This window comes from Setaria italica, chromosome III (assembly GCF_000263155.2).
Source record: "Setaria italica strain Yugu1 chromosome III, Setaria_italica_v2.0, whole genome shotgun sequence".
Lineage (NCBI taxonomy): Eukaryota > Viridiplantae > Streptophyta > Magnoliopsida > Poales > Poaceae > Setaria > Setaria italica.
The window spans coordinates 15930400-15943714 of record NC_028452.1 but is presented as its reverse complement, the minus strand read 5'-3'; the positions used below and the strand labels follow the sequence as shown (position 1 = coordinate 15943714).

General features: G+C 46.7%; 2 protein-coding genes across 2 annotated transcripts; both read left to right on the top strand.

Annotated features, from left to right (window-relative positions):
- Positions 1-3621: 3621 nt before the first annotated feature.
- LOC101779700 (WEB family protein At2g38370) lies at positions 3622-7240 on the top strand. Its single transcript, XM_004961700.3, has 2 exons — positions 3622-3996; positions 5581-7240. Exons 1-2 carry the CDS (start codon positions 3763-3765, stop codon positions 7012-7014), a joined length of 1668 nt encoding a protein of 555 aa, XP_004961757.1. The 5' UTR covers positions 3622-3762; the 3' UTR covers positions 7015-7240.
- An 816-nt stretch (positions 7241-8056) lies between these two features.
- LOC101779306 (DNA replication licensing factor MCM3 homolog 2) lies at positions 8057-13066 on the top strand. Its single transcript, XM_004961699.3, is given in 17 exon segments — positions 8057-8223; positions 8309-8421; positions 8521-8729; positions 9244-9374; positions 9461-9699; positions 9821-10057; positions 10143-10297; positions 10373-10581; positions 10673-10835; positions 10930-11135; positions 11536-11595; positions 11678-11770; positions 11993-12156; positions 12338-12406; positions 12505-12587; positions 12590-12645; positions 12733-13066. Coding segments are annotated over 17 exon segments (2310 nt in total). The 5' UTR covers positions 8057-8157; the 3' UTR covers positions 12790-13066.
- The last annotated feature ends 249 nt before the right edge of the window (positions 13067-13315 follow it).

Here is a 13315-nt window from a genome sequence, read left to right as displayed (position 1 = left end):
TTATATAAAATATAACTCGTGCATTGCCAATAATATTCATCTTAAATTTATCTAAATAGATCAACAAACTAATTTTACTATAACCAAAATAACTAAGCTAAATCTACTATACCGACAAACCTATATTTTTCTATGTCTCGTATGAACACCTACATTTCATTTAATACTTAACACTACACCATTTATATAGCATATCAACTACTACATCTACCAACTACGAGTTAAGCTAAACTGGAAGATTTCAAAAATTACTTCAAGCGAAGTGAAGATCCGGGCTTCGATCTCCAACCTACTTCCCTCCCTCTCTCCTCCCCTCCCCTCCTCTCCTTCCTCCCTTTCTTTCTCTTCTCCTCCCTCCCTTTCTTCCTCTTCTCTCCCGGTTCCTCTCCTCCCTCCCTTTCTCTCTAGTTCTTGCGTCCGAATGAGCAGCGCACGCTCGGCCCCGGCCGCTCCGCTTGTTTTAAAGGGCAGGCCAGCTACCGCCAAATCAGGCGACGATAACATCCTGCTCCCGCCATTTGAATTAGCGGCGCCCTATTACCGCTGCCTGATCCGGCGGAAACCGGATACCGCCATCCCATCCGGCGGTAGCTCCGTGGCCCCACTCGCGCCAGCAAACCATGTGCTGCCCGCCAAATCAGACGGCGGTAAGCTGATTCTGCTGCTGACGTGGCGCACACGGATAGCTGCCACCGTTTCATCCGGCGGTAACTTCTCTTATCAACCGGCGGTAGCCATTTGATCCAACGGTAAGGATCCATTTCTACAAATTTCTGGATCGACTATTTATTCCTTCAAATTCGTAATAGAAAAAATATATTTATTCCTCCAAATTCGTAATAGAAAAAATATAAAAATAAAAAAAATCCGTGACCCCGCGCGCGAGCCGCGCGACTGCCCATCCCACCCAACCCATCCTCGTGACGGAATTAGTCTCAGGAAACGCCTTTCATATGTCAACACAAGAGCGTGAGTACAAAAGAACAGGGACAGCATGAGTAAGCTCTCGTACCGGCATTTATGATTGCCCGCCCGTGCATCCAGCAGCACGTAACAGATCTGGCTTCTGCGTGCATCGGGCATCACCATGATACCAGGCACGACTGTACGCAGAATACCGACACAGAGAGGTGATGACGGCGGATCCAAGGTAAGCCTCTTCGTTCTGTAGTCACGCTCAAGCGTCGGTCGCGGCCTCGCGGGCAAGCAGGGCGCCAGACGGCCTGAGTCACCAGCGTCGTCAGAGAAGCAGATCATGTCTATTCCCTGTCTTCCGGCAGGAGCTAGTGTGATATGCGAATGGGAATGTCCCCCGAACAACGGGTAGATCCGTGTCACATCGAATATTTGGAGACTAATTAGAAGGATTAAATATAAATTAATTATAAAAGTAATTACACATATGGAGGTTAAATGCAAGACGAATCTAGTAAGCCTAATTAATTCATCATGAACAAATGGTTACTGTAGCAGCACATTCTCAAATCATGGACTAATTAGGCTTAATAGATTCGTCTCGTCATTTAGCCTCTATCTGTGCAATGGGTTTTATAAATAGTCTATATTTAATAGTCCTAATTAGTATCTAAACATTTGATGTGACAGGAACTAAAATTTAGCCCGGATCCCAACACCACCAATTTTCGAGGCAACAGTGGAGTTCCTTGGATGTGCTCGGGGATATCTAGAGAGAGGCTGTGGGACACTACTTTACCCAAACTCTGACAAGGCTACATGCATGTACTGTACCCGTTTCTTATTCGCAGATATACTGCTTTTTTTCTCTTTGTTTTCTGCACGAAACAATTACTGTACTATACTACTATATTTTTTGAAGATAGATTTACTGGTAGTATCAATGAACCTGACACGAGGCTCAAATTACTGTTACAAAAGTAAGTAACTTGCATGGTGATTCCGGAATCACTAGGTTAACACTCAAACAGCATCCGGCCACCGTCATGCACGCATCAATGCATGGCGCGCGCGCGCTAGATTCCAACAAGAACCGGGGCCTTTGACCCCTCCTCTCATATCATGTGACGCTGCCTGCCAGGTGGGTCCTACGCCTTTATTTGGGGGGCGCCCTGGCCCCGCCGCTCAGTGCCACTTTTGGACGAGGCGGACACGTCGCGGTCACGGGAGCTCGCGTGCAGACTGCAGAGGGGAATAGACGCACCGTGGGTCGCGCGGCGTCCTGTCTCTGCGGGTGCCATGAATCTTTTGGAATTCGGAATGGCTCGCCCGGGTGCGTGATTTGCCCGAGCTCGGAAAACATTTCATGGTTTACGAGATGAGTCACACAGGAGGAAGAAGCAATCGTACAGCAATGCTGTCGCTGCTGAGAGACAATCTACAGTGCTCGTGGACCCCCTGTGATCAGCCTTTTGTTATGCTAGTTCATATTCGTGCTGGAAACGAATGTGATTTCTTGACAAGAAGCGTTAGACAAAGCCCAGGAAACAAGTATCCAAAACACCCGAAACAAAAACTGCATGTCATTCGACAATGTGCATGTGAGTATAGTCCGGCGCCTGCAGGGGTTTCTTTAATTCTAAGACCGTGGTCACAGGCTCTCTGCAGATCGATCCTTATCTAGGCCGTAGAGGAGCTCTCGCAATTTTTACCATCCGGACACGGGGGGATACACGGATCAGCAGCCTGCCCATCAACCCCAGTCCAGGGCCCCCAGCTACAGGCTACGTACGTCCACGACCGGCACCAACCAACCCAACGAGACACCGACCAGTCCGCCGCGCCACCCACCTCGTCAGACACCGGCACAGACCGCGGGCACGGTGAGACCGCTAGAGGCTGTTTGATACATGGGGGTTAAAGTTCAGTATTGTAATATATTCGATGCTAATTATAAGGATTAAATATGAGCTAATTATAAAACTAATTGCAGAACCTCTAAGCTAATTCGCGAGACGAATCTATTAAATCTAATTAATCTATCATTAGCAAATGGTTGCTGTAACACCACATTGTCAAATTATGGACTAATTAGGCTTAGGGGGTGTTTGGGAGACAGGGGCTAAACTTTAGCCTCTGTCACATTGGACACTAATTAGGAGTATTAAACATAGGCTAATTACAAAACTAATTGCACAACCCCTAGGCTAAATCGCGAGACGAATCTATTAAGCCTAATTAGTCCATGATTTGATAATGTGGTGCTACATTAACCATTCGCTAATGATGGATTAATTAGGTTTAATAGATTCGTCTCGTGATTTAGCCTAGGGGTTCTGCTATTAGTTTTGTAATTAGCTCATATCTAGTCTTCCTAATTAGCATCCGAAGATCCAATGTGACAGGGTTAAAGTTTAGCCCTGATATCAAAAACCCCCCTTAATAGATTCGTCTCACGAATTAATCTCTATCTATATAATTAGTTTTGTAATTAGATTATATTTAATACTTCTAATTAATGTCTGATGTCACCGGACTAAAGTTCAGCCCCGAAGCCAAATTTTTCGTTTTTCACGGCCGCGCATCGTCATCCCGCTCCAGAGGGCTCACCAGTCGGCCACACCACATCAAGCCGGCACGGCGAGTACTTTGTTTACGGCTTCCCACGCCGCGCTAAAGCGGAAGCACCCGCACCTGCACGCGGCCGCTACGGACAACCGAGACCCAAAAACCCGCAGCAGGCCTCACGGGCGCCCACCAGGACACTCTCACTGCCCGCCCCCGCACCACTCCCTGCTGCCCCCGATACTACGGGCAGCCGCGCACCGCTCTCCCCGGACGGCCGCCATGGCGGAGGTGGCGGCGCGGCGCGCCGTCGCCGTTGGCGTCCCAGCGGGGGGCGGCGAGGAGGCGAACCTGGGCGCCGCGGCGGCGGCGGCAATGCCGGGGCGCGGGGAGGTGGACACGTCGTCGCCGTTCCAGTCCGTGCGCCAGGCCCTCGACCTGTTCGGCGGCGGGGCCGCCGCCGTCTCCCAGTGGCGGCACCCGCAGGCGCCGCCGCCCGTCCAGCTCCGCCCAGAGGTCAGTCGATCGGGCTTCGGACCGCGCCGCTCCCTTATACTACCTTTTTTGCTAGCGGTTAGTTTATGCAAAGCGCCGCAGTGGACTTTCGCTTTCCAAAGCGGCAGCCGCAGGGTGGCGGCCGGCGTGCTCGGTTGCTACCGCACTGCTTTCTCCAATGCTCCTTTTTTTTTTCCATTTCTTCATCAATTTAATTTGAGATCGGCCGTGTCTCTACCTCTACTACGGATTTGAAGGGAGTAACAATTTGTGACGCGAGGGGGGGGATTCTTTCCAATTCGCGATGCTCCGATGTCGTTCCGGCTGCTGATGTTAGGTTTTTTTTTTTTTGCTTTTAATTTGTGGGGAGGGCATGCATACGCCCACCCCATCCCTTTCGGCGAAGTTGGTTGGTGTCATGGTGTGTGGGCGATTGTGACGTGACATCGTGGGGACTTGGTATCAATCTGGAGCGGGAAGGAACCAAATGCATCATGGCATTTACTACTGGCTACTAGTAAGCTGATGGCCTCTTCGGCCCGGCATTGGCGAGGAATAAAAGTCCACTATTAGATCTTGTCATCTTGATGCTGTTGGGTTATGAATTATGAGCAGTCCGCTGTTATCAGCCTCTCACTTTGCCTGTCCACAGCCTGTATCCTGGAACAGATGAGATAGGGTGGAGCAGAACAATATGTAAAGGGTTAACTGACTAGCAAGGGTGAATTGCTAGAGTTCATTACGGTTGAAATAATTTGGCTAGCGTGAATAACCTGGTTGTGGTTAAGTTCTACTATATGGTGACACATTACTGTTTTCTTAACTCTACTAAAAAGATGGCTGTGTTTTTTTATTGACATGTTTGCAAGACACAAAGCTGGTTCGTTTCGTCCAATATACTTTTAAGCCATATACAGCTCTTATTAATGCCTTCCCCCAAATTAGCTTGCCCTCAAGACATGGCTAATTTGCTTGGGGTCCAGGTTTGTCACAACCTGGAGAAAGTTATGCTTTTAACCTCTGAGTCGAGGAGAGAAAACTAGTAAACTATTGGGCATTATTTCAAAAGGTATGGAAAGAATACTATTAAAGTATTAATGTATCATCTGATACAGGTACTAGAGTGGAAGTGCTTAAACCAGAGTACAGGAGGTGATGCCGACAAAATTTTGGCATTAGGCAAACATATGAGGCATCCAAGGATAATAATCTTAGATAGGACATGGAGGGGCACTGATGCATTATTAGCTGGTCTCTCTGGATGTAATGTGAGAACCAGAATGCGATTGAACAGTCCTCTTTTCGTGTTTTCAAAGTATTTCAGTGTGCGCTTTGTTGATGTTTTTTCTCCCAAGTATGCTTTCTTATAATTGCGTGGTGAGGAACGGAGGAGTGATGGTTGTAATTCCTGGTTGTCATTGTTGCAAGTTTATTGTCTTGCCCCTTTGCTGTTTGGTTGGCTGTTGACTGCAACATCCTTCAGAATATATAAGGAGGTTTCTTGAACATGTTTCTTCAAAGAAAGTGTTCTCTCTCTATGCATTTTTCTGTTCTTTGTAAACAAATCTGTATTCTTACTCTGTTCACGGACGCCATTTCTTTCAGGAGGAAGAACTTATGAAAGTTGAGGAACAAACAGTGAAGCTGGAGATGGAACTTTTTGTTAAGGAAAAAGAAACATTTAAGGTCTTGAAAGAACTACAGGAAACAAAGCAGGTTATTGATGGCTTGAAAGTACAAATAGAGAAGGAAACCACCTACAGCACAAATTCTGCAGAAGGTCATACTGATATGGGGAAGGTACATCCACTTCCTGCTATCGAACAAAAATCCATGAGACATACTGAGCCACCAATCCAGAGCACAAAAGGTACACAGTCCCCACTATCCACATTGATCAAGCTTAACCAGGCAAAAGCATTTCTTAACACGGATACTGTCAACATGTTAAAGAGCCAAATGGAGAAGGAGAAAGGTTCACTTGAAAAAACCCGTGAAAAGTTACAATTGAACCTAGGGAAGGCTTCATCATTAGAAGCAGACCTGACCAAAACCGTTGCACAGCTGCAAGCAGTAAAAGCTCCACAGCCTGTCCTTGAGCCTTCTGAAATCTGGCTGCAGATGAAGCACTTGAATTCAGAGAAAGCAAAACACAGGAAGGTGTCGGATGATTTGAAGAATGAGATTTGTGAATTAACAGCTGCGATCGAGCACACAAATTCTAAGACGAAGACCCTGCAGTTCAGGATCATCATGGCTGAGAAATTGAAGGAAGCTTCGCAACGTGGAGAAGCTATTGCTCTAGCAGAGATGAAAAACCTGAGCAACGGGCAGGACCTGAACGCTACTACATCCGATGTCACACTCTCTGCTGAGGAGCACTCTATGTTTGTGCTCAAAGCACAAGAAGCGGACAGCACTTCTAGGAAGAAAATTGACGCAGCAATGCAAGAGCTAGATCAGGCAAACCAGTGTAAGCTAGAACTCCTGGAAAGAGTAGAGGAGGCAATGGCGGCTGTCGAAACAAGCCGGAAGGCTCTAGAGGAAGCCCAGAAGAGGGAAGAATCTGCAAACAAGGCAAAGCTAGCAGCTGAAGAGACACTCCGAAAACTGCGGTCAGATCAAATAATGCAGAACTGGCGCCCGATCAACAACAATTCCATGAAATTCAAGAACACGGCAGTGACACCCCGGCGAGCAGGCTCTGGGATATACGACGTGAACGGCCTGAGCCTGGTGACCACCGGACCGAAGAACATGAAGACGGTGTCCATCGGACAGATCCTGAGCATGAAGCTGGACCGCGAGCTTGAAGTCGCAAAGACCACGAACGCGAGGAAGAAGGTCTCGCTCGGGCAGATCCTGAGCCAGAAGTACGAGGTGTTCTCCCCGTTGAGGATAGACCAGGACGGCGCTTCTCGCAAGCAGTTCCAGCCCAGGAGGAAGAAGATGGGTTTCGTTGTGTACGCGCTGCTCCTTGCGAAGAAGAGGCATCGGAAGAGGCAGGCTGCCTCCTGCACTCATGGCGGCTTCAGCTAGCTTGTTTTGTTGGCCCAGTACTCAGTAGTACTACACTTGTAGTTTATATAATTTAAGAGCTCAGAATAATTGCCACCAGCTGTGTAATTAGCTAGAATCTACGAACAAAGTTGGTATTTTTTAGCAGCTACTCCCTGTTCCGGCCACAACTTTTGATGTTGGAGGGTCAGTGCCAGGTAAAGTGTTTCATGGTGTGACCGGAGACATGTAAAGTGTTTCATGGTGTGACCGGAGAGTACATGTACATTACATTCCTGGAACTACACGTAGATTTGCCGCCGTGCAGCGTGCTCCCACAGGATCAGCACGTCGACTGTTGGTGACGTTGTGGCTTCCCGTGGACCTTGATCATGCGTGTGCGTGGCCCGCGGCCCCTGGGAGGGTTGCTGCCGTTGGCTGCGCTGCAGCCTACACCGCGAGACCGGGGACCTGATCAGCTGCGACCGTGATGGTGCCCCTCGACCGTTGAAGCAATGATAGGCCGTAGTCTCTCTCATGCGACAGCGCTCTCTGCCTCTCTGCACGGCTTCTCTTTCTGAATCCTGATTCTCCCGTGCCGGTGACGGGCGTTCTGCTTCCACCAGGGTCCTGGCCACCCGGCATAGATGTGACAGCACATCACTGGGCAAGCGAATCGCGAGGCGTCGTGCGCGGTGGACTCACAGGCCGCCTCGTCGACAAACATCCATCAGAAGTAAAACACACAAGCGGCGGCGGAGGGCGTGGCGCCGGCGCCGCACAACGAGGGGAATGCGGTGCGGGGCTGTCCGCCGCCGCTGCGGCGCCGAACGCAACCAGGCCGAACAAATTAATGGGCCAAATGTTACCGGTACTCGCCCTAACAGGCCCGCATGTCATAGCCCAAGCCCATAGAAACAGGCCTCCCTACGTTTTTGTTTAACCACGCGACCCAGGGGAGCCAACGAGTCCACCGCCCGCGTACCGGAGCGCGCGAAAACCACCTCTTCCCGCCACACCGCGGGCAAACTCCCGCCAAAACGCGCCCCCTTCGTCCCAGCTTTACCCCCAAATCTAACCCCCACCCGCCACGCCGCCGCCCCCATTCCCGCGCCCCGTTCCCCCTCCTCTCGCTCCCTCCATCCCTTCCGGCCTCGCGCTCCGTCTCCGAAGCGGCAGGCAGCCATGGACGTCAACGAGGAGGCCATGGCGGCGCACAAGCGCGCCTTCCTCGACTTCCTCGACCAAGACGTAAGCCCCCTCGCCGTCCCTAGCGCGGTCGCCGCCGCCGCCGGTTCGCCGGGTTCTCGGCTGACGTTCTCTCTTCCCTCCGCAGGTCGGGAAGGGGGTGTACATGCAGGCGGTCCGCGACATGGTCCAGAACAAGCGCCACCGGCTCATCATCGGCATGGACGATCTCCGCAACCACAACCTCGACCTCGCCCGCAGGTGCCTGCCGCCGCCTTGCCTTTCCTGCCCGCTCGTTTGTTCCCGATCTCCTGTCGGGTTTGTTCTTGGTTGATGCGGTCTCCCCTTGCGTGTGAATAGGGTGATACGGAGCCCCGGGGAGTACATGCAGCCGGCGTCGGACGCGGTGTCGGAGGTGGCCAGGAATCTGGATCCCAAGTTCTTGAAAGAAGGGGAGCGCGTGATGGTGGGCTTCTCGGGGCCGTTCGGCTTCCACAGGGTCACGCCCAGGGATCTCATGTCCTCTTTCATCGGGACCATGGTCTGCGTCGAGGGAATCGTTACCAAATGTAATGGCTCCCTCTCCCTTTCAGAAAACAACTGCATTTCCGTTGTTATGGCTCTAGTTCGAATCAAACTGCTTGTTGGGTGCATTTCGTTGTTGTGGCACTAAATTGTGGTCAAGTTCTCTTGAAGTTCCAACTCAACTCTAGCATTCTTCTTGCTGTGGAGACAAGTTCTGTGTTAATTCAATTAGTACATTTGTGGTATGGGAAAACTACAAAACAAAATGGGTAAGAATTGTCCTTGTTAGCTCTGTAGTAGTAAAAGCTGAACATGAATGGTAATGTCAGAATGATCTGAGACCCTTGATTTTGTAATTGAACTTTAGCATTGGATTTGCGTTAGGTCATCACTTATGTTGTGCATATACGGCATACTAATTTGATGCAAACTTCTGTTCCATCAAAATGTTACTTTGTGCCAGCAATTTGCCAATACATAAGCATGTATAGATTCAAGAGAGTTCTGGTGAAGAACTTACACACCTGAGTGCTAATATTTTTTTCTCCTGAAAAACAGGCTCGTTGGTAAGGCCAAAAGTTGTTAAGAGTGTTCACTTCTGCCCTGTGACTGGGGACTTTCTCTCACGGGAATACAGGGACATCTCTTCTTTTGTAGGCTTGCCTACTGGCTCTGTTTATCCAACAAGGGTATGATCTTACTATTTGCTCTTGCAATTCCATTCAATGAGCCCCATTTGTTATTGTTGTAATGCTGCTAAATTTTGGATGCTTAGGATGACAATGGTAATTTGTTGGTCACCGAGTATGGAATGTGTGAATACAAGGATCACCAGACATTGTCTATGCAAGAAGTGCCTGAAAATTCTGCACCTGGACAGCTCCCAAGAACTGTCGATGTTATTGTGGAAGATGATCTTGTAGATTGTTGCAAACCAGGTGACCGTGTCTCAATTGTTGGTGTATACAAGGCTCTTCCAGGGAAAAGCAAGGGAAGTGTTAGTGGTGTGTTCAGGTTAGTTCAGCTGCTACCCCCACAAAACCTGACATCAATTTACCTATTTCTATTGTTTTATTTATTTATTTTTGTCTGTTTCTTAAGTATGATGTGGTTTTGTATTACTATATGCCTGTAGAACTGTCCTTATCGGGAATAACGTGTCACTTCTTAACAAAGAGGCAAATGCACCTGTCTATACTCGGGAAGATCTGAAGCGGATGAAAGAAATATCAAGGAGAAATGACACCTTTGACTTGCTGGGAAACTCACTTGCCCCATCCATATATGGTCATCTATGGATAAAGAAGGCAGTAGTACTATTGATGCTCGGTGGCGTTGAGAAGAATCTGAAAAATGGAACTCACTTGAGAGGGTTAGTGTTACTTCAGGTCATTGCTGATATATCATTTCACTGAGTGCAATTTGTTTGCTTATATCTATATTTCTTTGGCGCGCAGAGATATAAACATGATGATGGTGGGAGATCCTTCAGTTGCCAAGTCCCAGCTCCTGAGAGCTGTCATGAACATTGCCCCTTTGGCTATCTCAACAACTGGTAGGGGGTCATCTGGTGTTGGTTTGACTGCTGCTGTGACTTCTGATCAAGAGACAGGTAAATCTTTCGACTCTACTTACTGTGTTTCTGTGCAGATTCCTGTAAAAGGCATTGATTGAATTCCTATTTCAGGGGAAAGAAGGCTTGAGGCTGGTGCCATGGTTCTCGCTGATCGTGGCGTTGTCTGTATTGATGAGTTTGATAAAATGAATGATCAAGACCGAGTTGCTATTCATGAAGTTATGGAGCAGCAAACTGTAACCATTGCAAAGGCAGGAATACATGCCTCGCTGAATGCGAGATGTAGTGTAATTGCTGCAGCAAATCCAATATATGGAACCGTAAGCTCTTAACATTTCTTTCCCTTGTTCCATAAGCATGTTCCACCTGTTTGATTGTTGTTTCTGACAAAAATTCCTGGTTGTATGACAGTACGATCGCTCATTGACGCCAACAAAGAACATTGGGCTGCCGGATTCATTGCTCTCCCGTTTTGATTTGCTTTTTATTGTTCTTGATCAAATGGATCCTGAAATTGATCGGCAAATTTCGGAACATGTTGCGCGAATGCATAGATATTGCACCGATGATGGAGGTAACTTCGTTGTTGTACAGTCACAATAGATTTTTTTCTCAGATCTTCAATTCTTTTCATTTGCTTAACAAAAAAACAAACTTGTAAACTGCAGGAGCAAGGTCCCTTGATAAACAAGGATATACTGAAGAAGATGATGGTGATGCTAATGCAGGCATTTTTGTTAAATATGATAGAATGCTCCATGGTCAGGATAGAAGAAGAGGCAAGAAAGCCAAGCAGGACAGGCTAACTGTCAAATTTCTGAAGAAATATATTCATTATGCAAAGAACCTTATACAACCGAAGCTCACTGATGAGGTAACATTTCCAACCCTGGTTATGGAGCTCTAGAAAGTAGAAAGGATGGGCATTAACATTACATGTTTTTCTCATCCCATGGTGAGTCTGCTGCGTGCACAATTGGATGTGTTGAGATTTGTGTGTCATGAGACAACATTCTCATGGACAATGTGGATCTCAGTTCACAACCGTACATATAACGACAGTGCATATGTGTACCTCACCTTTGGGTGAAAAAAGTGTCATGAGTACAAAAGTTTCCATTATAATGTGGCCTTGTGGGGGCTGCTGCCTTTTCATATCTTCAAGAGTGCATTCATTGACTTATTACCCATTCTTCAAGAAAGAGAATCACTTTTCTTACATAAAAGAAAGCTCTTGCTTCGGATATGTTGTTGAAATTCTTCTACTATTGCAGGCATCTGATCATATTGCAACTTCATATGCTGAGCTAAGGGATGGTAGTGCAAATGCAAAGGTTTGATTCGAGCATGTCTACCTGCTGCCATGTTAATGCTATATGTTTATAGTTCTCACTTGCTCACCCATGTGTTTTACAGTCTGGTGGTGGTACACTTCCAATTACGGCAAGGACATTGGAAACCATAATTCGTCTGTCTACTGCTCATGCCAAGATGAAATTGAGACATGAGGTAGTTTATTTATACAATGTTATCCAAGCCTACCCACATCAACAATGCTCTTGAGAAAGCACAGTTCCTATTTCTTTGCTCACAATTTTCCTGAAACTTGACCAAGAAGTCGAGCGATTTGTCCATTCTACTGATGGATTGATTTTCTCTTTGTTTAGAAGGATAGCTAAGTGATTTGTTCTTGTTAAAATCTGACTATGGCAACCATGTCTTGTGTTACAGGTTCTGAAATCTGATGTTGAGGCTGCATTGCAAGTTCTAAATTTTGCAATATACCATAAGGAATTGACTGAGATGGAAGAGCGTGAACAGAGAGAAATGGAGATGAAACAGCAAGCTGATCATGACGCAGGTGTAAATGATGGCACTGCAGATGGGCATGGAAGGTGATTTTACTAGCTCTATCCATATAGTGCTCATTTGTCTCGGTTTTTTAATAACTAAGTAGCTCATTTACGGGTGTGCCCATCTGTGCCTTTGTTCCCTTTTAGTTTTTACCTTCTATATCCATTCAGCTTTCTATAAAAAGTTTAATTCTTCATCTAAAAAGATATCTATTCTTCACAGCTCTGGAAATGATCCAATGGATGTCGATGTAGGAAATGCATCAAATGATCAGGATGTTCCTACAGAGAGGTTACTACATAACAAAATCTTCAAACCAGATTCCTTAGCTTTGTTTTTGTGTGTTTATGGCTGATCCTTTTCTTCCCTTGATTTTGCATGATCTGCAGAATTGAAGCATTTGAAGCAATTCTGGGTCAACATGTGTTGGCAAACCATGTAGATCAAATGTCAATTAATGATATCGAGCAGACAGTAATAAAGAGTCAGCTGCACCTTACACCAGACGTCAAGTAGAATTCATCTGGGAGGTATGAAAAACCTGTTCTGTTTAGGCTTGTCATGTAATGGCTAAGCGTGTTGGGTTGTATTAAAATTTATTTTCCTTGTGCTTTCAGAGGATGCAAGATGCAAACCGGATAATGATACGAGATGGCATAGTTCGGATCATATAACCACCAAGATTGTTTAACAGTGAACCCGCAGATCAAGCTGTGTCATTGTGACCTAGTTGTGTAAAACTTATCCAGATTGTCTGGATCCAGGCATCCAGCTGATGCCCTGCATCTGTAACCAGCTACTTGTTGAAGTATTTGTTTCTTAATGTTTATCACCAAGGATTGAGATGATCATTGGTTCCCTAGGTACTTTTAGTTCATGTAATGTAATGTACCATTTATCTGACCTAGTAATATTTAGTACATGATCATGGTTGGTCGTCTTTTGGGTTAACTTGCAACTTGCAGTCATCTGGATGGAGCTGCTTCTGGTTTGTTGGATGCAGAAAATAGCTACTAGTTCAGATTCTGTACTGGGTTGGAAATGTAAGATTGCATTGCATTGTCAGCAATGAGTGGTAAATAGGGAATCCTGAAATTTATCGAATAGTTTGGCAAATTCTGAAATCCATTTACAGTAAAAGGCAATTAGGTTGCTATCAAACATGATTTTGCTTGAAACGGTTGAAATTCAACGAAATCT

Coding starts and splice junctions, on each gene's coding strand:
- LOC101779700 (XM_004961700.3), top strand. CDS start 3,763: ATGGCGGAGGTGGCGGCGCGGCGCGCCGTCGCCGTTGGCGTCCCAGCG. Junction 3,997..5,580: donor CCGTCCAGCTCCGCCCAGAG/GTCAGTCGATCG, acceptor CATTTCTTTCAG/GAGGAAGAACTTATGAAAGT.